Source organism: Oryzias melastigma, linkage group LG14, assembly GCF_002922805.2.
Source record: "Oryzias melastigma strain HK-1 linkage group LG14, ASM292280v2, whole genome shotgun sequence".
NCBI classification, from domain to species: domain Eukaryota; kingdom Metazoa; phylum Chordata; class Actinopteri; order Beloniformes; family Adrianichthyidae; genus Oryzias; species Oryzias melastigma.
In genome coordinates, this window is record NC_050525.1 from 29,863,245 (window position 1) to 29,885,964 (window position 22,720).

Below are 22,720 nucleotides of genomic sequence, written 5' to 3' on the forward strand. Positions count from 1 at the left end.
AAAACTGATCAACCATCATTCCAGTCTTTGAATTTAGCAAAGACGTGACCATGCAGTGTGGTAGAATATTCTAATCATGTTAGATAATGTCAGTGATGAAGACAATGGAATGTTTGGTTGTTTCTGGATGTTCCAGAGTTCGGGTCGGTTCATGAGGTTAAGGTGAACCTCTAAGGTAAGGACTGTTGAAGCTGAAGGAAGGACTCACGGTTGAGGATGTAGGGTTTGGTGATGATCCTGGATCTTTGTGCAGCGCTCTGCAGGATGAACACAGAACAGTTTAGACTTCAAGGGTCAATTTTAGGTCCCATTCTTTTTAACTTGTACATGTTGCCTCTTGGGGATGTCATCAGGAGACACGGCGTTGACTTTCACAGCTACGCTGATGATACTCAGCTTTACATCGCCGTGTCTCCTGATGACCTTGAGCCTTTAAATACTCTTTTAAATAGTATTTTAGATATAAAGTCATGGATGGCAGAGAACTTCCTTCAGCTCAACCAGGACAAAACAGAAGTTTTAATCATCGGTCCTGAAGACAAGAGAGAGAGAATTTTAACTCGTCTTCAGAATTTTAATCCCTCTCACTCTGTGAGAAACCTGGGCGTTCTTTTAGACTCTGAGCTGAATTTTATTCCTCATATCAAAAATGTCGTTAAGACAGAATTTTATCATCTTAAAAACATCGCCAGAGTCCGCCCATTCCTCTCTCTCCAGCACAGAGGTGCTGATGCATGCTTTTATTTTTAGTCGTTTAGATTATTGTAATGCCCTGCTCTCTGGTTTACCTCAAAAATCTCTTACAAACTTACAATTATTACAGAACTCGGCGGCACGAGTTCTGACGAGGACCAGGGGGCGGGAACACATTACACCAGTTTTAAAAACGCTGCATTGGCTCCCTGTGCGTTTCAGGATTGATTTTAAGATTCTTTTAATGGTTTACAAATGCTTTTATGGTCTTGGGCCTTCTTATTTAAGTGATCTTCTTTTAAAGTATGAACCCTCGCGGACCCTGAGGTCCTCCGGCACCGGCCTGTTAGTTGTTCCTAAGGTGAGGACCAAAACACATGGTGAAGCTTCGTTTCATCATTACGGTCCTCGACTCTGGAACAGCCTGATGGAGAGTCTCAGAGCCGCAGAGACCGTAGAGGTTTTTAAGAAGAGGCTCAAGACGCACCTTTTTAATGCTGCTTTTAGTTGATCTTATCTGCCTATTTATTAAATTAGTTTTTATTCATTTATTTTATTTATTCATTCATTTATCTTTCTTCTTTATGATTTTTATTTGGTAAATGGAATGGCGTATACTTGTATAGCGCTTTCTACCCTCCTTCGAGAGCCCAAAGCGATTCACAGTCACAGACCCATTCACCCATTCACACACTGGTGGTGGCTATTTAATATTTTATGTATTTAATCTCAATTTCAATGTTATTTATTTTACATACATTTTATGTATTTAATTCTATTATCTTACTGTCATTTTACCCCCAGTGTTTCCTGTGGGTTCTATCATATCAGGGCTTGTCTGCTTGGTCTGGGGTCGTTGCCGTGGTTCTCGCCCTTGCTGGGGCGGCTGGAGTCCTGCACTGCAGCCTCACAGCTGTGGAGTGGACTCTGTGGCTGTCCCGGTCTGGGTGGGCGCCGTGGCGATGTTCCTTTGTCCGAGCTGGCTCCTGGTATGATAGAATCCTCAATACTGTTTCCTCATAGCAGAGCCAAGCCTTAAGTTTATTTTATACATTTATTTTACAAGATTTTTTTTTTTTTAAGTATTTATTGTGTGTGGGGTCATGGGTGTATGCGTTATGAGGAGGGTGTGTGTGTGAAGGGTGGGTTGGGCTTTTATTGTGTATGTTTTGTTTTTAAATGTGAAGCGCTTTGGGTTACTTGAGTATGAAAGGCGCTTTTATAAATAAAGTTTGATTTGATTTGATTCAAGACTACACTGCTCTCTGCTGGCACAAAGCAGAACTGCAGGTAGTGATACTGCATGATAACAGATGAAAGAACCGGACGGTCCGGGTGCTCTCTAAACCAGGTTTCACTCACCTTTGTCTTCTTCACGGGCAGGGTCCGGTTGGGGTCCGATGACAGACCCATCTCCAGCAGGTTGGAGGCTGTGGACTTGCTGTCATCCCAGGCGTTTCTAATGTGTGAACTGAGACAGGAGACAGATATGAGTATTTTTGCCGTCTATGACACGAACGCATCACCACGCCTGTAGCCAACTCCAACATCCATGGGTCTGGACTGGAGTCATCACCTCCTCTGAGGATCGTTTGTATGGAGTCAAATCAGAATCTGCTGAAAGACCAGCTCCAACTGAAATGGTGCTTTTCTTCTGAGCTGGAATCTGGATCCAAACGGCACGGCTGGATATCTCTGATATTGATCCTCATTTTGTTGTCCTGGTCATGTTAGCTTGGGGGTGTGAGGGGCTGTAAGCTAGCAGGAGAGTGTGTAAACAAAGGGGTGATGGGATATCAGTGATGGCTTACTCCATACTAAAAATCAGAGGTGACTATCTACTGAACTCCTGTTGCTCTGCAGAAACTATGTCCTAGAAAATGACACAGAAGTTTGATTTTGGCTAAAAATGACATTATTAAAAGACGACTGGGAACACTTGAAAACAGATCAGACGATGATCGGAGTGTGACTTTAAAATGAATGAAACCAGATTGTAAGCTACGGCTAAGCTTCCAGTTGTGAGAAAACTGAGACGCAGCGCTGCAGTGCAGACTCCCATGAAAGTGAAGCTATCTTAGCCACATTTAAGCGCTCTCGCTGCCCCGTCTTCAAAAGCACCTGTTCACACATCGAACAGACACCTGAACCGTTTTAGAGGTCCGGCTACATTCAGAATGTTAGGAATAAACAGCTCTTTGTTTGCTGTACTTACAGAACCTCGCTTTTTTTAATTGATTATTTTTGCTTATACTGAAATATATTTTGCTGTAAAAATCAGACAACTGAGTATAGGAAAAATGTTTGTTTCATTTACAAAAATCGTCACAAACTTACCTTGGTAAAATTTAACTTGTACATGAGATTCAGCTCTAGTGCTTAATGTTCTCATCATCAAATAAAATGTATATTTGAGTGAAAAATACTGTAATGTTCTGACAGGTTGTTTTCATACAACACTGAAATACTGTCCCTGCTGCTGGATCTTGACATGAATATTGGAATATGTACTGTGTGTTGCCAACACGCCTCTCGTTCCCGGTGGTATTTTAGTCATGATTATGCAGTTTTGGGCCAAAATCTAAAAGCCTGTGTCGTGTCCTAGGACATAGTTTCTGCAGAGTGGCAGAAATTCCCAAAGTTGTGGGTGGGGACTGTTGCCCTCTGTTACTGAGCACTGGGAGCTTGTGGCCCCGCCCAGCGTGTTTTCTACATCAATACTACAATCTTTTTCAAAAACTTCATTTTTGATTTCATCTGTTCAAGAATCACCACAAAATGAATGAAGCAATACTCAGAAAAAATGAAAATATTCACGTTATCTGCCTCTAGTGGGCCTTTAAGGAACTGCAGCACATGGGAACCAAAGTGGCTTGTGATGGAGCATGTGGGCGTGGCCCAGACACATGATCATTCTGCTAGAAAACAGAACTGATACCGAACATGCTGACCCAGAGGGAAACTATCAGAAACCGCCAATTCGGTTCAGTCTACGTGAACCGGACCGCTTTGATGTTAGCCTACATAACGTATGAAGCGCACGCGGCAAACATGCACGTGACACCCCCCAAGAATTCCCCATTTGGGTTTGGTTGGGTCAGATTAAAGTTCTTAGCCTGGTCCAAAAAAGAACCTAGAACCGGGGCCTCGGTGTTCGGGGCAGTTAGGGGCGGAGTTACGTTAAGTTTCAGTCAACCTGGCCGCAGCTACATACGAGATTAGCCTCCTAGCTAAGCTAGCTCGATGCTATGCTAGCGCTGACCGGAACTCACTCTTCGATCCAGGGTCGACTCTTCTTCTGGAACTTCCGCTTCAGCTTTTTGCGGTTCTTGTTGTAATCGAACTTCTTTCTGCGCTTCGACTGCTTGGCTTTCGGCATGTTTGCGGCGGTAGCACGAGCTCGCCACCGGGAGCACGTGCGGATCCACGCAGCGGTGACGTCAGATTCCTCATCATTTTAAGCGACAGCCCTTTCCGGCGGCTGGCGGGCGGGACCCTGGGTTCGCTTCCCAAGCGGGGCGGAGGGTCTCTCTAAGCCCCCACTGGAGTGAGCTCATCGGGCCCAATGCCCTTCCCGCGGGCCCCGCCCTCAGCCACAAGGGGGCCCAGCCCGGGTCTGGGAGTCCCGCGCCGGTCCCCAGCCCGGGGAAAACACGGTTTGTATCAGGAAGGGCATCCGGCGGACAACACTGCCAAACCTCATGTCAGAATCAGTGATTGGAGAAGCTCCTGAAAGTTCAACAAGTCACCAAATTACGACCTTTTTGTTTTTTCAACATGGGTGAACAAACTAGCCATAAATATCCCTACAGACAACAAGAGTAGATATTATCAATAAACACTCATTGACTGTATATAAGAACTGGACTGAGTGGTTCCGCCCCCTGGCGTTTCAAACAGGAAGTACCTGCTAAACTTCTATGAAGTCTGTTACTCTGTTATTAGTCAGAATAACCATTCTTTTTTATTTTAAAGACCATATTTTTGTTCTGTTGTAAAATTATTCCCAGAAGTCATTTGGTTATGACTGTGTATTTTATTTTATTTTTTGCCAAAACCAAAGACATAGTTGTTTTTAAAGGGTAACCAAACCAGGAAGTTGGAGGCTCACTCCACGCACAGCAAATCCCGTCAGAGGGGCGGGGCTTGGGGGTGAACTGTTATCATTGTGGCTGCATTTTCTGTATGCGGAAGCAAATCGGTTGCACCGCTCACCCCGCATGCGTGAACCACACGTCACTTCCGCTCTTCGCCCACTATACCACAGAGTCATTTCCAAACAGTAAAACTCCGTGATCACAAGAATTTATGTTTTTCTCAACAACCAAGAGCTTCTCCTGACTGGATTACAGAGCGAAAAAAAGCCACCGAGTTACCGTTAATCACGTGTTTGGATTACAGGGTAAAATAAAGTGTCTTGAAGTGGCGCTGTATCCTCTTAGGGAGTAAACTGCCGTCATGTAAAACAGCAGAAGAAGAAAACATTTGTAGTTCGTTTGTAGTCACTGCAAGATCGTAAGGTCCTGATCCTTAACGTGTCTTTTTCCTTTCGTTTTTTCAACAAACAATGAATGTTTTCACTATGATAAACATTTTAAGTGCTATATTAACATCCTACGACATTATTATTGCTGTTACTGTCCGAAGACAGTAAAATGCTTCAGTGGAAGTGACGTGTGGTTCGCGCATGCAGGAGAGCGGTGCAACCGATTTGCTTCTGCATACAGAAAATGCAGCGACAGCGCACTCACCTGTAAGCTAGCATTAGCGGCGCAGAATAATGACGAACAATATTGGATCAATCCACTCACACAGTTCTGAGTAAGAGGCGGCTCAGACGAGGAAAATGAAGCTCAAGGGGGCGGAGCCACAGAGTGGGAGGAGACTTTGGACGCCCTGTCAGAAGCTGCGACATTAGTCCCAGGTTTTCCTAGCATCCGGTTTTCTGATCTGATTTGAATTAAGAAATTCTTAGACATGCAATTCTAATCGTAAATTATTTTATAAAGGTCCTCTAATATTAGAAAAATGCTACAAGAAGCTGTTAGAAACACAAAAGAGATGAAGAATGTTTCAGAGGATGAATGGTTATTCCGACAAATAAAATGAGAAATAACTGCCTATTTCTCTCTTTGACCTTCTTAAACCAGCGAGTACTTCCTGTTTGGAACACCAGAGGGGAGGGGTTTGTCCATTGTTTCTACTGTCAATGATAAGGATGTTTTCTGACCCACAATTCCATAGACAATTCTGAATTTGATATTCAAATCAGGCTTGGAATATGAAAATATTACACGTGCAGCAGCGTAAGAGCTAAATAGAGACAGAGAGAGAGATAACCACACAAAAAGCAAAGAAAATGAGAGACATTAGAAAAGAAGAACAAACTGGAACCATTTGACTTTTCTTTATAGTATGAAGGAACAGTCTGCAGGAAATAATTCTAAATTTGTATATATTTTATAAATATTCTATATATATTTATGGCTCCTCTACCAACCTGTGCAGACACCTGAGAACTGAGAGAATCTTCTCGAAAACAGACCAGATCATAACCGAGAAGAAACAGATTTAATCCTCAAAGCTGAGACTCTTTTGTCTTTCTTAATGTTATTGTGAATAAAAGTCTTCGTTGGTTTTGCACACTTTCATTTGTATTTTGGGTTGTGGTTGCAGAGTTTTGTGTAGTTCACGTAAAATGTGTTTGAAAGGAAAAAAGCTTTAAATGTATAGAGTTAAAAATTGAATAATTGTTAGTTCTTTTTTCATTAATTTTGTACATTTTATCTGGAAGGGATAAATAAAACCATATACATAGTTTACACTTTATATGAATAAAAACATGTTTACATTGTGGATTTTGTGCATAATCTTATATAGTAGTTTATATTAAATTAAATAAAGCAAAAAACAACCTAAACATCCATTAGGTAGCAGAAAGAGAAGCTGTTTTCAGAGAGCTAATGAAAAGGAACTGAATCTCTGAGAAGAGCCAGAATTCATCACTATTGTGGAGGGAAACAAGGAAAGACTTGTTTTTACTTTGTCTGAAAGATTTGGAAGGATTCTTAAAAAAAAAAAAAAATCCTAAAAGCTGATTATCTCACATTTTTTTAAAGTAATTCTTTAATGATAATAAATGTAGACTGTTTTGAAGAGATATACGTTTAACTTGAGCAAACTGACAAATGATTACGACGATATAAAAATGCTGAAGCTGATGGGTAAAATCACTGAAGCTAATAGCTAAAAACGCTAAAGCTAATAGCTGAAAAAGCTGAAGCTGACAGCAAAAAACGCTGAAGTTGATGGCTGAAATCACCGTAGCTAATATAACCCTAACTCTGATAGCTGAAAATGCTGAAGCTGATAGCCTGCTAAAATATTAGCTAAATCCCAAATTAGCCTAGAAAAACTAAAAATAAAAACTCTAAGGCTAAACTAGCCTAAACAGCTAGCATGTAGCTAAAATTTTAACCTAAAAAATCTTAGTAAATGCCAAAATAGTCCAAAAAGCTAGCAGAATGCCAATTTTCAAAACTTTAAACTGTAACTTTTTAACGTAATTATGAATAATAAAAAGGCAGGAATATTATTCGAGAATAAATCAACTTAAACCTTAAATAACTTTCAATATTTTACTCTCCATAAAAATATATTTTGTTAAAATTATACAAGTTAGAAATGAGAACAAGATAACATCGGGTCATTAATAACAATAAAATGACCTGGAGGTCCGGATCCGGCCCCTGGGCCGTGACTTTGACATGTGTGCTGTAGAGCACCAACACACATCTGTCTGATATATATGCAAGAAAACATGGATAACACAATACGGGAGATGTGTGTGTGGATGCATCAGAAAGGGGTGGAGCAGGGAGCTTGGGGCCCCGCCCATTGTAGTTTCTACCTCACAAATGCAACATTTTCCTAACAGCGTTTTTGTTTTTGTACTTCCACATAGTGTAGTTCCTACTTATATGTAAAGAAATAAAATTTAAGTGAAGGTTACTAGGTTAAGGAGACATGTAATGACGATCCCCCTGCAGAGGGTCCGGGCTCACCTGTGTGTGGGGTGGGGTCCAGGATCAGCTGATGATCAAAGAAGAAGGCGGAAGCCGCTCTCTTCTTTGATCATCAGCTGATCAACAGCGGCTGCCGCTCTCCAGGCGGTCAGGAGTCGGAACAAGCAGAGATTCCCGGTCCGGAGGCTCCTTCAGGTGAGGGAAATACCCCCTCCCCCCCTCCCCCCGATACGGGGGCGTGCGCCCCAACAGAAACACACCTGTGGAGAAGAAGCTGCACCAAGCCATTATTTTTACAGTCTATGAGGACGAGCGAAAAATGAAAAGTTCCGCGGCATCGCCTAACGTCAGCAACCAGGAAGCGGCGCTCCACTTCCGAGACCCCGCCCTCCCTTACCGAGGGATCGAGTCCCCGCCCTCCTCCACCCAAACAAACGGACCCACGAATCTGCTGAGTAAGCAGGAAAAAGCGGTGCTTGTTCCAGTCCATCTGACTGTTCCCGCTTCTCTGGATGAACTGTCACTCATCTTTACTTCCGTTTTCTGAAACCACGAATGAAATGCGCGCGTGCTCATCTCACTGTGATTGACAGGCTGAAGGATCCAGAGGCGATTGGTTTAACCGCATTAATGTTTTTATAACGTTGATGAAGTGGGCGGAGCAAAGCATGATCAACTGCCCAATCACATGTCGGACGCTCACAATCACAGACCAACACTCTGGTCTTCCAGCTGCCCCCTGTAGGGGGCGCCACAGTAAAACCTCCAGAGCTCTCCTGCCTCCACACACACAACAACCCTCCAGGAGTCTCCTCTAATCCACGAAGAACCTCCTCCTTGGTCCTCCTCTAATCCATGATGAACCTCCTCCTCATGTCCTCCTCTATTCCACGATGAACCTCCTCCTTGGTCCTCCTCTATTCCGCGATGAACCTCCTCCTTGGTCCTCCTCTATTCCACGATGAACCTCCTCCTTGGTCCTCCTCTAATCCACGATGAACCTCCTCCTTGGTCCTCCTCTGTCCTGGAATCTCCAGCCTCAGCATCTTCATCCTCCCTTCCTCGGCGTATCGTGTTACAAACCTGAGTGGATGCTTGGCGTCGCTCTCTGACTCAGCAGATCTACTCAGGAGAGGAATGTGGGTTTTATCAGAGGAACCAGAACCAGGACCGGATAACTGCAGCGTGGATACTAGAACTTCCTTTTCACCCACACAAATCTTACCAAGTGATACCTCCACGGCTGACCCTCGTCAGTGGAGGACTGGACCCCCAGAAATCCTTTGCAGAAAGGCTGAACTGCTGGTTCATGAACCTTTAATGTGCATTAGTGATTAGGAAAAAAACTTCCTGAGGCAGGAAGCCCCGCCCCCACAGCCTCAGCTCTCAGATCCTTGTTTCTGGACGATAGCTGGTTCTGATTGGTGTCTTTGTGAGTGACATTTTTATGAATGGACAAAAACGGCTTCAACAGTTCCGTTAAACGAGTAAAGGAAGTCGGCTTCAGATCGTTGGAGATCAAACAGACAAACAATAGAGACCAATGAAGCTGGAAGTATCTGCACCAAATCCAGAGTGGTGCTGGAGGGTCAGGTCAGACCATCAACCCTCTGGACTGGGTGGGTTAGGGTGTGCTGCCTGGTTCCAACAGCAGATCCAGGATTTTCTCTGGTGGGGGATCCATAGGATCAGGGTTCTGGTTCTGTCGGTGCTAGTAACCCAAACGGCTCTTTAAGACCACTTTCTAAACTAGTTCTTGAGTATTTGAACCTCATCTTTGCACTCTACACTTCACTGCTTCTTACAGACAGATGGACTCACCGAGTTCAGCAGACTCCTGGTCTGGTAACCCGTTGGCCCCAGAGCTTTAGCTCCAGTGTTGATGTATTTTGAACTACTGTAACTCTTCCACCATTCATGTAAATGCAAATGATTCTGAAGCAGAGAATAGCAGCTTTTGCTGATGAATCATCATGTGTTGATCAGCACAAAGCTGTCATTCTCCATCAGCATAAGCTGGAATCAAAGAGTTACGATTGTTTAACCTCGTGGTCTCTTATGGGGTCCAGATGACCCCACCCTTGTATTGATGTGTGACCCCTCCCATGACCAAGGCGGACAGGATTTCATGTCTGCCACAGACACCAGAGAAGATAAAAAATCGTTGGAAAAAATAGTCCAAGTCTTGTGGGGTCCTCAGTTTTAAGTAAGGATAGGCTAACACAAGGGTTACAGAGCGTAGGGTATTTTGTGCTGTCAGTGACATCACCGGTATCAAACGCTTAAACCCCTCCCACATTTAAAGAACATCCTTGTGTCAGATGCAGCATCTTGACAGGTGTGTGTTGTATCCGTGGAATATAAACTGCATCCACTGCTGCCTTTTGGAAACGAGCAACAATTCTGCTGGGACGTTAGCAAACCCGCCGTCCGTCTGTGGGGGTACGACTCTCTTTAACCGGCCTGGTTCTTCACGTCATCCAGGTGCCAACCCGACCATGGTTGGTCTGAGAGAGCATCTTTAGTGAGCTTCAGTCCGGAAACTTCTGAGCAGGTTTTACACTCTAGCTCATGCAGACACAAACACATCGTCGTGTTGGAACCAGATGGCATCAGTAAGGAGTGATCGGTCCGAGTTGGTCTGAGTGAATGTCTCTATGGCAACCACTTTCACCAATCAGGAGTGAGCTTGTTGGAAGGCCACACCCTACCACCTGAAAATGGACTACATGGAATCTGTCAATCAAATGTCTGGAAAGGCTCCACCTAGATTTATTGAGGCATCTGATTGGTCGGTTCATACCTTGAATAATGACTGAAAAGAATATTTAAAAAAGAAGACTATCAAGGTGATGTTAAAATAAAGGTTATTCTGAACAATAGAATGACTGATAACAACTGTTTGTTTCTCTATAGAAGTCCAGCAGAAACTTCCTGTTTGGGGGAGGAGTCACTCAGTCCAGTTCTCTCATACAGATAATAGAAGTAACGTAGAGAAACAAACCAGGACATTATCAAATTAAACTTTATTAATAAAGCACTTTTCATACATATGTGACTCAATGTGCTGTTCAGAGTTAAAAACATTTTTAACTTTAAAAAAAGTAAGAAGGTTGAAAAGTGAACCTGCAGCACCTGTGCAGGTGTGGGTCTAGATAAATGAACTACCTTCAAACGGTTTACCTTCTTCAGCGCAGGTGAGCGACAGAAGAGGAGGATCGAAGGTGGATTATGATCAGAGTGAGAGGTCTGTCGGGACGCGGTTTCAGAGCAGAGTGAGCGCTCTTCACTCCGCCCCTCTCTGCAGCAGGGGGCGGAGCTCCGGGGAGCGGAGCGGCTGTCAACTGGCAGCGGGGCGGCAGAAGCGGCGCTGAGCGGAGGCTCCGGCGGCGGACTGGACGCGCGACTTTCCGGGGGGAGCGAGTGAGGCAGCGGGGGTTCCCGCCGCGGAGCGCCGACATGGAGCTGGAGAACATCGTGGCGAACACCGTGCTGCTGAAAGCCCGCGAAGGTAAGGATGGAGCGCTGACAGCCCGGGAGGGGGGCGCCGGCTCAGCCCGGGCCGGGCAGGGAGGGGGTCCGCCGCTGCGGAGCGGGAGGGCGCCGGGGTTCAGACCCGGGAGCTCAGGTGGGCTCCAGGCCACCTGAGCCGCACGAGGAGGCTTCAGCCCGGAAGTTGTTGCAGCATCGTCCTGAGAGTTTGTGAAACAGGATGTTGAGGCAAAGCGGCGCGCGTGCGCTCAGCGCGCACGGCGGTTCTAACGTTCAAGCAGAATGTGGAAGTGAGGTGCACGCGCACGCGGAGAGTAGTGTTGTTTTGCGGAGGAGAGGAAGGGTGCCCCCCCCCCTGCTGACCTCTGACCTCCTCCAGCATCCACAGCTCCGCTCCCGCTCTTAGCGGGACAGGTGTGGTGGCACGCGCTCAAACCGCCGGAACTCAGCCGTCTTCCACATTTGACTCGTTCAGACTGTTAAAGGAACAATCACAGACACGCTTTCCGGTTCTTCGTGCAACAACCGAACCAGAACGATCCGTGACGTCACGCCGGTGAAGCCTCCTCCCAGGTGTAGAGGGAACCTCAGGTGGGAGGTTCTGCAGGTTTCACGGAGGACCAGGCCTCCTCTGAAGCAGACATGATGCTCCCTCAGAAGGCCGAGGAGGCCTCAGGTCTGGAGGAGCTCCTGGAGGAGGTCCAGCTGCTCCTGTTGGGATGGAGGAGGCGATTCCTCATCCCATCCTGGACCTCTGGGTGGAGCAGAGGTTCTGTGGTTCTGGAGCGGCGGCGTGTGTGCGTGTTTTCCCTGCAGAAAAAGGAAACGCTGAAGCTCAGATGTTGTGGAGCGGCGCTCAGCTCTTCCGGTGCAGAAACGTTTCCGCTCTGCGTCTGTTCAGACTGAAGGTTCGCGTTCTGTTGCTCTGTAGGTCTGTAGAGATGTGACGGCAGCAGCTGCAGAAACCATGACGAAGACTCAAAACAGCAGAACCATGAAGAGTTCTGTGTGGTTCAGTTGAGTTTCTGGATCTGGATCTGCAGCACCAACATCTTCCAAAATGTGGAAACCAGAGCAGATAGATTTAACCCTTGAAGTGACTCATCAAAGACCCCCCCCCTCCCCGTTGTTTTCTGTTTTGCATGCAGCTCCAAACTCATGAATTCTCTTTCGTCTTCAGCTCCAAAGGGTCAATAATATTTACGTTGAGGGTTTCTCAGCGGCTGCTGTCACATCATGGTTTGAACGGCCATCAGTGTCTCAGCCAATCAGCTGAGTCCTGCATGTTTCTTGTAGCCTCAGAGGCCCCGCCCCCTCACAGATGCTCCTCTGTCCAGATCTTATTGGTGGTTTGGAGTTCTGCCTGCAGGAGGCGCTCTCTATTGAGCTCAGAAGTCACAACCTTAAATGAACGTTGGTCTGATGATTATTGGAGCCAAACTTCAAACTTGACTCTCCATTAAAGTCTGGATCTAGTTTCAGCACCGACTTGGTGACTTTCTGAAAGGGGGCGGGGCCAAACGTGTTCATATCTGAGCTAAATGTTCGTCTGCATAATCAAAATATTTCAATAACAGGGATGGAACGAAGGGCTGGGTTGATAACATCGATGAATCAATTTGAATCGATCTAAGCTTAATAGATTAAAATCAATTAAAAAAATATGAATTAGTTTAACACATAAAGCTAAAGTCCGCTACTTGATGCTAACGTATAAAGGGAATTCCCATAGTACAGCTAATGCTAACGGGACCTGAACACACGTTCTGGACTAAATAAACATCTTTATAAACTCACAGGCAGGAATTTTACAAACTTTATTTTAAAAAGTAACAATTTGTGGTCTAAAACATCAGTTTGTTGCTCATTCTGTCATCTTTTTCTGGAATAATACTATAGCATGACCACCACCTAGTGGCCAAACTGAAATACCCTCCAGGAGAGGCAGAACAATTGTTGGAGCTTCTCTGAGAATCCATGTATGATAATAACAATCTTATTATTTCACTGATACGTTTACAGTATGTAAACTGGATCAGATTAATATAAATATATTCAAAACATATAGTAGATTATGAATCTATTTCTAAACATAGTTGTATAATCGTGTAGACTCAAAATGGAATTGAGAGGATCGAAAGAATTGGGAGAAAAAAAAACTTGAATCGATCCAGGCTCTTCGTGAATTGAATCAAATCTTTTCTGTAAATTATGATCGATATCCAGCCCCACTGTGTGTTTTAAAAACCATTCCATTCATTTCAGAGTTTGTAGCGGCTTAACGACTGATAAATGAATCAAATTCGATTCCTACGATCGATCAGATCAGATCAATCTGAAGTAGAATCAAATTATATGGACTGATGCCATTAAAAATCATTTCAAAATGAGATGAATCAATAATCGATATTGAAAGAAGTATATAAACCCACCATGTCTGGATCCAGATGGAATTTTACAATATTATCACTTTATCTCATTTTTAAAGTAGAGTTTGATTCAATTCTGTTTCCCACCGACGATCTGCATCGATCGCAGGAATAGAAGTCGATTCATCGATTAAGTTGACTAGTGGTTACAGCCCAAGTGCTAAATCATGATCAGTTTCTGATCCAACAGACATTTTGTATGAACAGATCTGTATATTCACGCCAGCATTTGGTTTTTCCGACCAGCGCTTCCTCTCTGCAGCTTCCATCACTTCATACTTCTAATTATGTAAATTTCCTCTGGAGGACAAACTCAATATTATGAGTGTGGACGAGGCGGGGGCCAGAAAAACCAGCCCGAGCAGAAATGTTTGTCTTTAGAGCGGCTGCATGCAAAGCCAATGCAAAGCTGTTCTGTTCTTTGTGAGCTTTGCTGATGACACTCTTGTGTTTGTGAGGATGCTGCTGACGGACCGGACCTCTTCCTGCTCGTCAACGGCTTCAACTGCTGCAGAACTCAGAAGGACCGTCCCACCGTTTTGTGTTGATGCACATGTTCCTTCTTCGTGGAGTTACGTTTATTAGAAACAACGGGGTCGTTTAACCTTAAGTGAGAAGCAGCAACCAGTGGCCCTGTGGTAGAGTGTCCACCCTGAGATTGGAAGGTCGTGGGTTCATACCCAAGACTCTAAAAATGGACCCAGTGCCTCCCTGCTTGACACTCGGCACCAAGGAGCTGGACTGGGGGGTTAAACCACCAAATGGTTCCCGAGAACAAGTTCTAGTCACCTCCAATCATCACCATTCATGCCAGAAGCTGACCTCTGACCCTGGCTTCCTGAGTGCGTTCTGCCACTCCAACTGGAGTGTTTTTGTCATTCAGATCATACAGTCGCTGTATGTCACATTTGGACACCCCCTGGAGGCAGAAAGCTAAACAGATCAGGACATACACCAGCTGACCTCTATCCAACTGCTCGCTAATGCACATTTCTAATCAACCAATCACATTGCAGCAACTGAAACACCTTTAGGCATGCAGACATGGTCCAGACTATCTGCTGCAGGTCAACCTGAGCTTCAGAACAGAGAAGAAAGGGTTTAAACGGACTTTGGTTGCTGGTGAAAGACGGGCTGGTCTGAGGATTCCAGAAACTGAAGCAGATCTTTTGGGATTTTCACCCACAACCATCTCTAGGGTTTACAGAGAATGGTCAGAAAAAGAGAAAATATCCAGTGAGCAGCAGCTATTGTTGATGCCAGAGGTCAGAGGAGAATGGCCAGACTGGTTCCAGCTGATAGAAAGACAACAGGAACACTAATAACTTGATAATAATAAATAAACTAAAGATTAAACTAAACGAAATGAATAATAAACGTTTGGTTTGATTTGATCTGAAATGGTTTATTTCAAGCAATCAAACAAGAATGCATGTGAAGTTCAATCAACAGAAGTTTACATCCGTAAAAAGATACGTGAGACATAATATAACTATTGGCATCAAATTCTAGATTGCCTGAAAACAAGTGAGAGGAAGCGAACTTATATAATCCCACCCCAGCTCGACCTTACCATTTCCTTTACATGAATGGTCATTTTCTGGTCCATGACCTCTAATCAGACATTTTTACCTCACTAACGTAGCTACAGGTCATTAAAAATCCTTGTGTATTAATAAATCACGTGGCTATGTAAGTAGACATGAAACTATCTCCAGAGGGCAGAAACATAAAGCGTCTTGGTTTTTCTGTGGGGCCATTGCCAGCTCTTTATACCGTAGAATTACTACTTGTTTTGTAGTAACTCTGTGATAATTCAGGATGAAGTCACTTTGAAAGCGATGCCGATGAGGAGAGCTGCGTAGTGAACTGGAACCGGGAAATAATAACCACTGGTTACAACTGAGGTCTGCAGAAGATCATCTCTGAACGGAGTAGAACCTTGAAGCAGATGGACTCCAGCAGAATACTCCGGGTACCACTCCTGTCAGCTAAGAACAGGAAAGTGAGGCTGCAGTTCACACAGACTCACCAGAACTGGACAATAGAAGATGGAAAAACGTAGTTCTGATGAGTCTCCATTTCTGCTGCTGCATTCAGATGGTAGGGTCAGAATTTGGAGTCAACAACTTGAAGGCATGGATCCATCCTGCCTTATATCCACGGTTCAGACTGGTTCAGACTGTCATGGTGTGGAAGGGTAATTTCTTGGCACACTTTGGACCTTTTAGTACCAACTGGTCATGGTTCCACCACCACACGCTGAACCCTAACCCTGTTGTTTACATTGAGGACATAGAAAAGCATCCTTTGGAAGTACCTTGTTGAGGCGATGCCATCAAAGATGAAGGCAGTTCTGGTGACAAAGGGAGTTAAACATCCCCACCGCCGTCTGATGGTCATGATGGACCACCGCCTGATGGTCAAGATGGACCACCGCCGTCTGATGGTCATGATGGACCACCGCCGTCTGATGGTCATGATGGACCACCGCCGTCTGATGGTTATGATGGACCACTGCTGTCTGGAGAAGCTTTAGTTTGATCATAAATCTGTTTTTGTTATTGAAATGATTTTCAAAATAAATTTGTCTTATTCCAGTGAGGGTCGTAAACAGACCCTTCACTCTGATGTTTAAACTATGCTGCCACAAAGTGGGCGGAGTCGGGCTGTCCCAGTGGCGGTCCCCAGCCCGGCTAAAACACAGGGTTGTGTCAGGAAGGGGCATCCGGCGGGAAACTCTCCACCAAACCCCCTGTATGAAGCAGTGACTGCTGCATCGCTGTAGTGACTCCTGAGGGGATGTACTGGAGGTGACCAGCAGACGTTTAACAGCAGGAAAACACTGAGGATGAGAACCAAACGAAACAGATTTGGTTGTTTTGGTTCCTGGTTTAAATGTCTTGTTATCTTTTATTTCTTCAAGTTCCTCCTAACTTGAATTCTTCAGCAGTTGGTCGTTCTGTGAGCTTCCTGCTGCACCTGAGAGAACGTCCAACACATGGGATGCTACATGTCATTATCACCATAGCAACTGATATCTTTTATGCACAAATGAGCAGCTAGAGGTTGTTTTAAAAGTCCTCCAAAAAGCAGCCAGGGGTATTAACTACCATGAGCTGCTTCTTTTCTCTCAGGAGACATCAGATCTCTGGATGAGACGTTCCTCTCAGACCTGTATGCTGGACTCCAGCACCTCCACACTTTTTGGATAATCCTGACGGGCTGATTGTGGGTCTGGTTCTGTCCTCTAAACTTGTATGGAGTCAGACAGGTGTGACGCAAAAGTTTCTTCTCCATCTGCTGACAGACTTTGTGAATAAATCCTCAGTCGACTTCACAAACTCTTCTCCACACTGACTCTTCGCAGTAACTTTTTGTGACGTAGAGAGTCAGCGCGGTCAGGAGCAGAACTTTTATCCAAAGCTTCTGCATCCATCCCATGAGGAAGGAGTTCCTAGTAAAGGAGTGGTTCCAAAATCAGAGCTGGATTCAGAAGTTCACAGTAAAGTGACTTCAGACTCTTCTCCAAAGGGTTCTACTCCAGAACTGAACCCTAACATGAGTGTTTTGCTGCTCTCCTTGTTCCATCAGCCTCGCCTGGACGGCTTCGTGAAGCTCCATGAGGACGTTAGCGTTCCTGTTTTCCTCAGCGTCTCTCCTTCTCCTGAGGTTTCTTCTCCCAGCAGCTGCTGCAGACTCTGATGTTATCCTCCTTTCCCTGGACTTATTAGAGTGTCCATGGCGATCATTGATTTTTACTTCCTGCTGCAGCCGCCGCGCTGCTGAAGGCAGATCTGCAGAGCAGCATCCACCTTCTCTTTGCTGACTCAGCGACTTGCAGCTGCCGCCTCTGTGTTCACAACAAGTCTGAGTTCTCAGAAAACAGGTTGTGTCCATCGATGAGGGCGAGGAGGCTGTCTGAGGAAGATGTTTACAGACAACGAACCGACGGTTTGGACCTTCATCACCACTTTCATGAAGTTTACTGTCCTGAGGAAACGCACCGACCTTTCCCTCCATGAAGGAAGGGAACCAGGAGATCAGCTTCTTCCTGGGGGGGTCCTGCCAGTTCTCCACGTCTGTGATCCCTGACCACTAAACCAACTGGTTTAACGTCAGCCGAAGTTCCTCTGACCGCAATCGAAAAGGCCAAAGTTGGTGTCTGATTTTTTTAGCTTCTGCTTAGACCGTTAAAGGAAAACGGCTGAAGTTTTAAATATATATATAAATATATATAAATGTAAATGTATAAGGGCATATGTATAAGTATTTGTGTATAAATATATATTTGTATTTTTTATCCTTTTTATCTTTAACACAGAGGAGTGTTTTCTGTCCTAAAGTTGTGAAATTCCCACTCTGATCATGTGTTTTTAAAGTGTTCCCAGTCGTCTTTTCATAACAATTCTGATGTTTTTAGCCAAAATAGAAAAACCTGTGTCGTTTTCAAGGACATAGTTTCTGCAGAGGGGCATGGGTTCATCAGAAGTCCACCTCTGAGTTGTGGGTGGGACTGTAGGTGCGGAATAATCCCGCCTTCCCCTCCTAGCTAGAGCTGGGGCCCCGCCCAGCGTCTTTTTAAGGCCACAAAAACAATTTATTTCAAACATTTTTTCCTGATTTAAAACGATTTGATTAAAGAAAAACTCTGTAATGTGATTTTAATCTGAATTTTCTTTCAGCATGTCGTCACAAGAACTCGTTAGGAACACCGTTTTCATGGTCGTGGATGTAAACGTCTTCTTCTGAAGGTTTAACAGAGTCCTCGATCTCTACAAAATGCGCGTCACAGTCAAGGCCCGGGGGCCGGATTCGGCCCGCTGCGTGATCATATCTGGCCCACCAGATCATTTTATATTTTATTACCAATGGCCTGATGTTTGCTTGCACTAGTAACATTTTCATTCCTAAACTGTCACATTCTGACACATAGTTAACGACCTCTCCGCGTCCAAAATTGACGTTTTTGGTGTCCCCAACTCATCATTTTTGAAGTCCAACAAATCAAGGCTCCCCAACCTCGGTACCGCAAACTGGTACTGGTCTGGTACTGGGATGTGGACCGCATCGGTATCTTAACCGTAACCTTAATCCGGTACCTCAAAGCTGGTACCGGACATGGATCAGTGCTGGTTCCAAACATTGTAGCAGTTATGGACCAGGCTAGAGTTGGGTTACCGTTACTGGCCTCGTCCTGAGGTACGGTCCACGTTACGTTTTTAACATTTTAAAGATGTAATCTTGGAGTGTTCAATAAATGTTGATCCTGTTCAGTCCGTGACCTAAGGCGTGTTTTGGATTTGGACCCCTATGCGATTGAGTTTGACACGCCTGCTATAAAATATCAGCCTCCAGTTCAAACTTCTTTTGGACTCTAGACTTTGTGTGGGAACCAATCAAATGTTAACCGACCAATCAGAAGCTATAGAACAGGACGCCATCTTCAGCTTCTCTTTCATGTTGTCTCCAGCTGAAGGTCAAGGATGAAGGTTAGACACGTGACCACGGCGAGCAGCTCAAGTTCCTGACAGGTGTGGAGGAGAGATTTTCAAAATAAAACATCCTTCAGAATAAGACGATTGACGTCATGTGACCCATGCACCCCTGCTGGGCGGTCCCAAGGACATCAAAAAGAGACTCTGATGCTCATGACCTTTCACCTGGAGAGGCCTCTGGGACCTTTCCTCGGGCCAGCTTCTGTCACACCTGTGCTGGAGCTCCAACGGCTTCTCCTCCTTCAGGAGCAGCTGATCTCCTTCAGCAGAATCCGTGAGAACAGGAGGCAGAAATGTCACAACTGGAGGGGGAAACCAGAAAAACCACTTTGGAGGAGAATCTGTGAGATCCAGACCCGTTTTTTTGATTTCAAAAGAACAAATTTAGCATGTGGAAACATGAAGCTGAGCGGGAGATAATCATCCAGCTTCATGTCTGCTCTTGTTCTGCTGCTCGCTCTGCATCACCCCGACCTCCTCCGCTGGCTCCCATCGTTTCTGGGTCGGAGACCCTCTGGGGTTCTGGTGTCAGCCGCTCAGGTTCCTGCAGGACCGGAGGGGTTCATGTCAGACGCTGACCAAGGCTTCAGGTGGTGGTGGGGGGGGGGTTGATTCTGGGCCGTCCTGTTGACAATCCAAACTCAGGATCTTCAGATGAATCTACGGCAGACAAAAACACAGCCTTAGTTTGGGCGAAACTGTCATTTAGAAGTTTTAGTCCAAAATGAAACATTGTTTTAAGCAGCGATTGTCTCCACCAGCTTCAACTTCCATATGACACAAACCGACGATTAGACTGAAAATCTGAAGAAGATCAAAGGCTTGTTATTAAAAACCATGTAGCCGTTTTATGTTCATTATTCATGTTCTCACTCAGCTGAAGGACAAAAGGATTTATGTCTCAGAATTTGACCTTTAACACCTAAAATATACACCTGGAGGTTCCCAGCTGTGTGTGGTTACCATAGCAACAGGTGCGACTGCCTCCCAAACAACGTCTGGATTCCCTCTGTACTCCATCACTACTAAAAACAAGCGGTGAAGGGAACATCAATTCAGCGATACATCGTGATATTTCATTTGGCGATACTTGGATCGATTTAAAATATTGACGAGATGCTAATTAATTATTTATGAGCAAATGTTACTTAGAGTAATACTTTTGTTTTCCACTTAAACCCTCGACTGCAGCACTTTACAGCACTTTATTTTAGGGCTGCCACAAACAATTATTGTTCGATTAGTCGACTAATCAAACTAAACAAGATTAAATCAAATGAGGTCGGCATCTGAAACGGGAACAATTTTTCTCAAAAAGTTTTGGTCTCACTGACTCAATTATAAATAAAGTACATCTTTTTGGTTCTACACTATGACTCCATATAATATAAAATAACGACTAATCGACTTTTTTAATAGTCGATTAGTCATCAATCAGTCGACTAATCGTTACTGTGTTTCCTCAATCGTACTTTTTGAACCTTATTGGCTAAAGAAATTCATTTAATGTTTTTTTTCTTTTTTGTTGTGTAAATCAGACAATTTAAAAACAAATATTCCTTAATTTACCAAAATAAAAACACCATGAATTTGAGAGATACGGTTGTGGTTCTTAGTTTTGTGATCATGAAATAAATACATTTTTAACATTTTATTAACATGACAGGTGCATTAACATTCAGATTTTTTTCTCAAGTCATTTTCTTTAAGGAAAATTGTGAAAAATTGTCGTGGTTTTGGGATTTATTGTGATACATATCGTATTGTGAGACACGTATCGCATTTCCAGAGTCATGCCAATACTCTCCTCTACTAGAAACGGAGAGAAACCAAACAGAATTCTGGGAAATTTCTAGGGTGCTGGATTTTGTAGTTGTAGATCCGGACTACAAAACAGCGAACGGCCTTTATCGGTCATCGTATTCACGCCACAGCATGACTGACGTTACCACGACAACAGCATCGCTTTCCTTCATGTGTAAGCTGGCTCATTATGAGGCGGCCATCTTGAATGTAACTTTATTTTTATTCTTAAAAATGTTTTGTGGAGATGAACGTTCTCCGTTAAAGACTGCGGTGGAACAGGAAGCAGATGTTGATGGAGGCGGGGCCTCTTCAGCTGCTGGGTGGGGCTTCACTCCCCTCAGATGACGCTAACGGGATCTTCTTCTTTCCCACAGGAGGCGGCGGGAACAGAAAAGGAAAAAGCAAGAAATGGAAGCAGATGCTTCAGTTCCCACATATCAGCTTGTGTGAGGAGCTGCGACAGACCATAGGTAAGCCGGCGCTACAGAACGCAGAGGCCGGCGCCGAGTCCTCCGGGCTCCTCCGCCATGTTTCTGTAGTTCATTCAGGATCTCTGAATCTCCTCAGTTGCGTTGCCGTAGTAACACGACCCATTGCGGTTTCTGGTTCTGCCAAAATGTTGCTTTCTCCCGATGACACAAACGGTTTTGGGTGTGACCTCTGACCTTTCTGGAGGGTTTTTGCTGCTCAGACATTTTCAGTAGAATCCCGGCTCCAAAGCCGTCCCAGGATCTCCTTCATCCGGACTCCGGGTTGGACTTGAGGTTAACCTTCTCGGGTTTCCTGGTGGCGCTCACAAACGTGGCGGTCTCACCTTCAGGAAGTGCACTTCAAACAACGACCTTCCCAACACGAGCCACAGAAGTTTTTTTATGAGTGACCAAAATCTGTGAATGGAAGTGGAAACATATGATGAGATTATTTGAAATAAAATGTGATTTCCTTTAAAGTCAGAATATAATCTGGAAATGAGCTACAGACACTATTTAGTTACGTTATTCTGGTTATTTGTTACAAAAGGGTTTTAAGATCAAATTACTCATCCAAATATTCTGGATTTATTTTCTTAAAGCAGGTCTTGTTATTGAAACGTTGGTCAGGTTTCTGTTCACGGCCAGAACCCGCTGGTTCCTGTGGAAAACCGGTTCGTCTGAGGCAAAGACAGGAAAAGGCCGGATCAGCTTCCGTGTGATGCTTCTGAACCGCTCGCCTCTGGACCGCTCACGTCTGGACCGCTCTCATCTGGACCGCTCACGTCTGGACCACTCTCATCTGGACTGTTCGCCTCTGGACCTCTCGGCGCCTCTGGACCGCTCGCCTCTGGACCGCTCATGTCTGGACCGCACATGTCTGGACCGCTCACGTCTGGACCGCTCTCATCTGGACCGCTCACGTCTGGACCACTCTCATCTGGACCGTTCGCCTCTGGACCTCTAGACGCCTCTGGACCGCTCGCCACCTCTGGACCGCTCGCGTCCGGACCGCTCGACTCTGGTCTTCTTTGCAAACTTTGGATTTCCAGCGGTTCTGCTGCATCTGTTCAGCCCGATTGTGATGCTGTAAAATATCAGAAATAAGGGGGAAATCAGAACCACTGAACCAAACGGGTCAGACTGAGTTCTCCTCAGTGTATAAAGTAGAATCCGTGTAAATCATTCGTTTGGAAAATGCTGTGACCAGATCAACTGAAGGACTGATTTTGAGTTTTCATGCGACTCCTCTGGTGTGGAGGGAAAAGAGCTCCAGGATGACGAGAACGCTGAGCTCCGTCCTCCTC

General features: G+C 44.9%; 2 protein-coding genes across 3 annotated transcripts in view; one reads left to right on the top strand and one right to left on the bottom strand.

Moving 5' to 3' along the window:
- nop16 (NOP16 nucleolar protein homolog (yeast)) overlaps positions 1-4,268 on the bottom strand; it is an 8,427-nt gene extending 4,159 nt beyond the window's left edge. The window contains exons 1-3 of one of the 2 annotated variants that reach the window (XM_024264664.2): positions 3,966-4,249; positions 2,056-2,164; positions 209-257 (exon numbers count right to left, since the gene is read on the bottom strand). In XM_024264664.2, the coding sequence (XP_024120432.1) occupies positions 209-257; positions 2,056-2,164; positions 3,966-4,072 (265 nt within the window). In that variant the 5' untranslated portion in view covers positions 4,073-4,249. Of the gene's footprint in view, positions 1-208; positions 258-2,055; positions 2,165-3,965 lie in introns of both variants that reach the window. The other variant, XM_024264673.2, reaches the window with a different exon arrangement.
- A 3,530-nt stretch (positions 4,269-7,798) lies between these two features.
- grk6 (G protein-coupled receptor kinase 6) overlaps positions 7,799-22,720 on the top strand; it is a 30,185-nt gene continuing 15,263 nt past the window's right edge. The window contains exons 1-3 of the mRNA XM_024264548.2: positions 7,799-7,913; positions 11,026-11,229; positions 21,318-21,413. Coding sequence (XP_024120316.1) covers positions 11,178-11,229; positions 21,318-21,413 — 148 coding nt within the window. The 5' untranslated portion in view covers positions 7,799-7,913; positions 11,026-11,177. The remainder of the gene's footprint in view (positions 7,914-11,025; positions 11,230-21,317; positions 21,414-22,720) is intronic.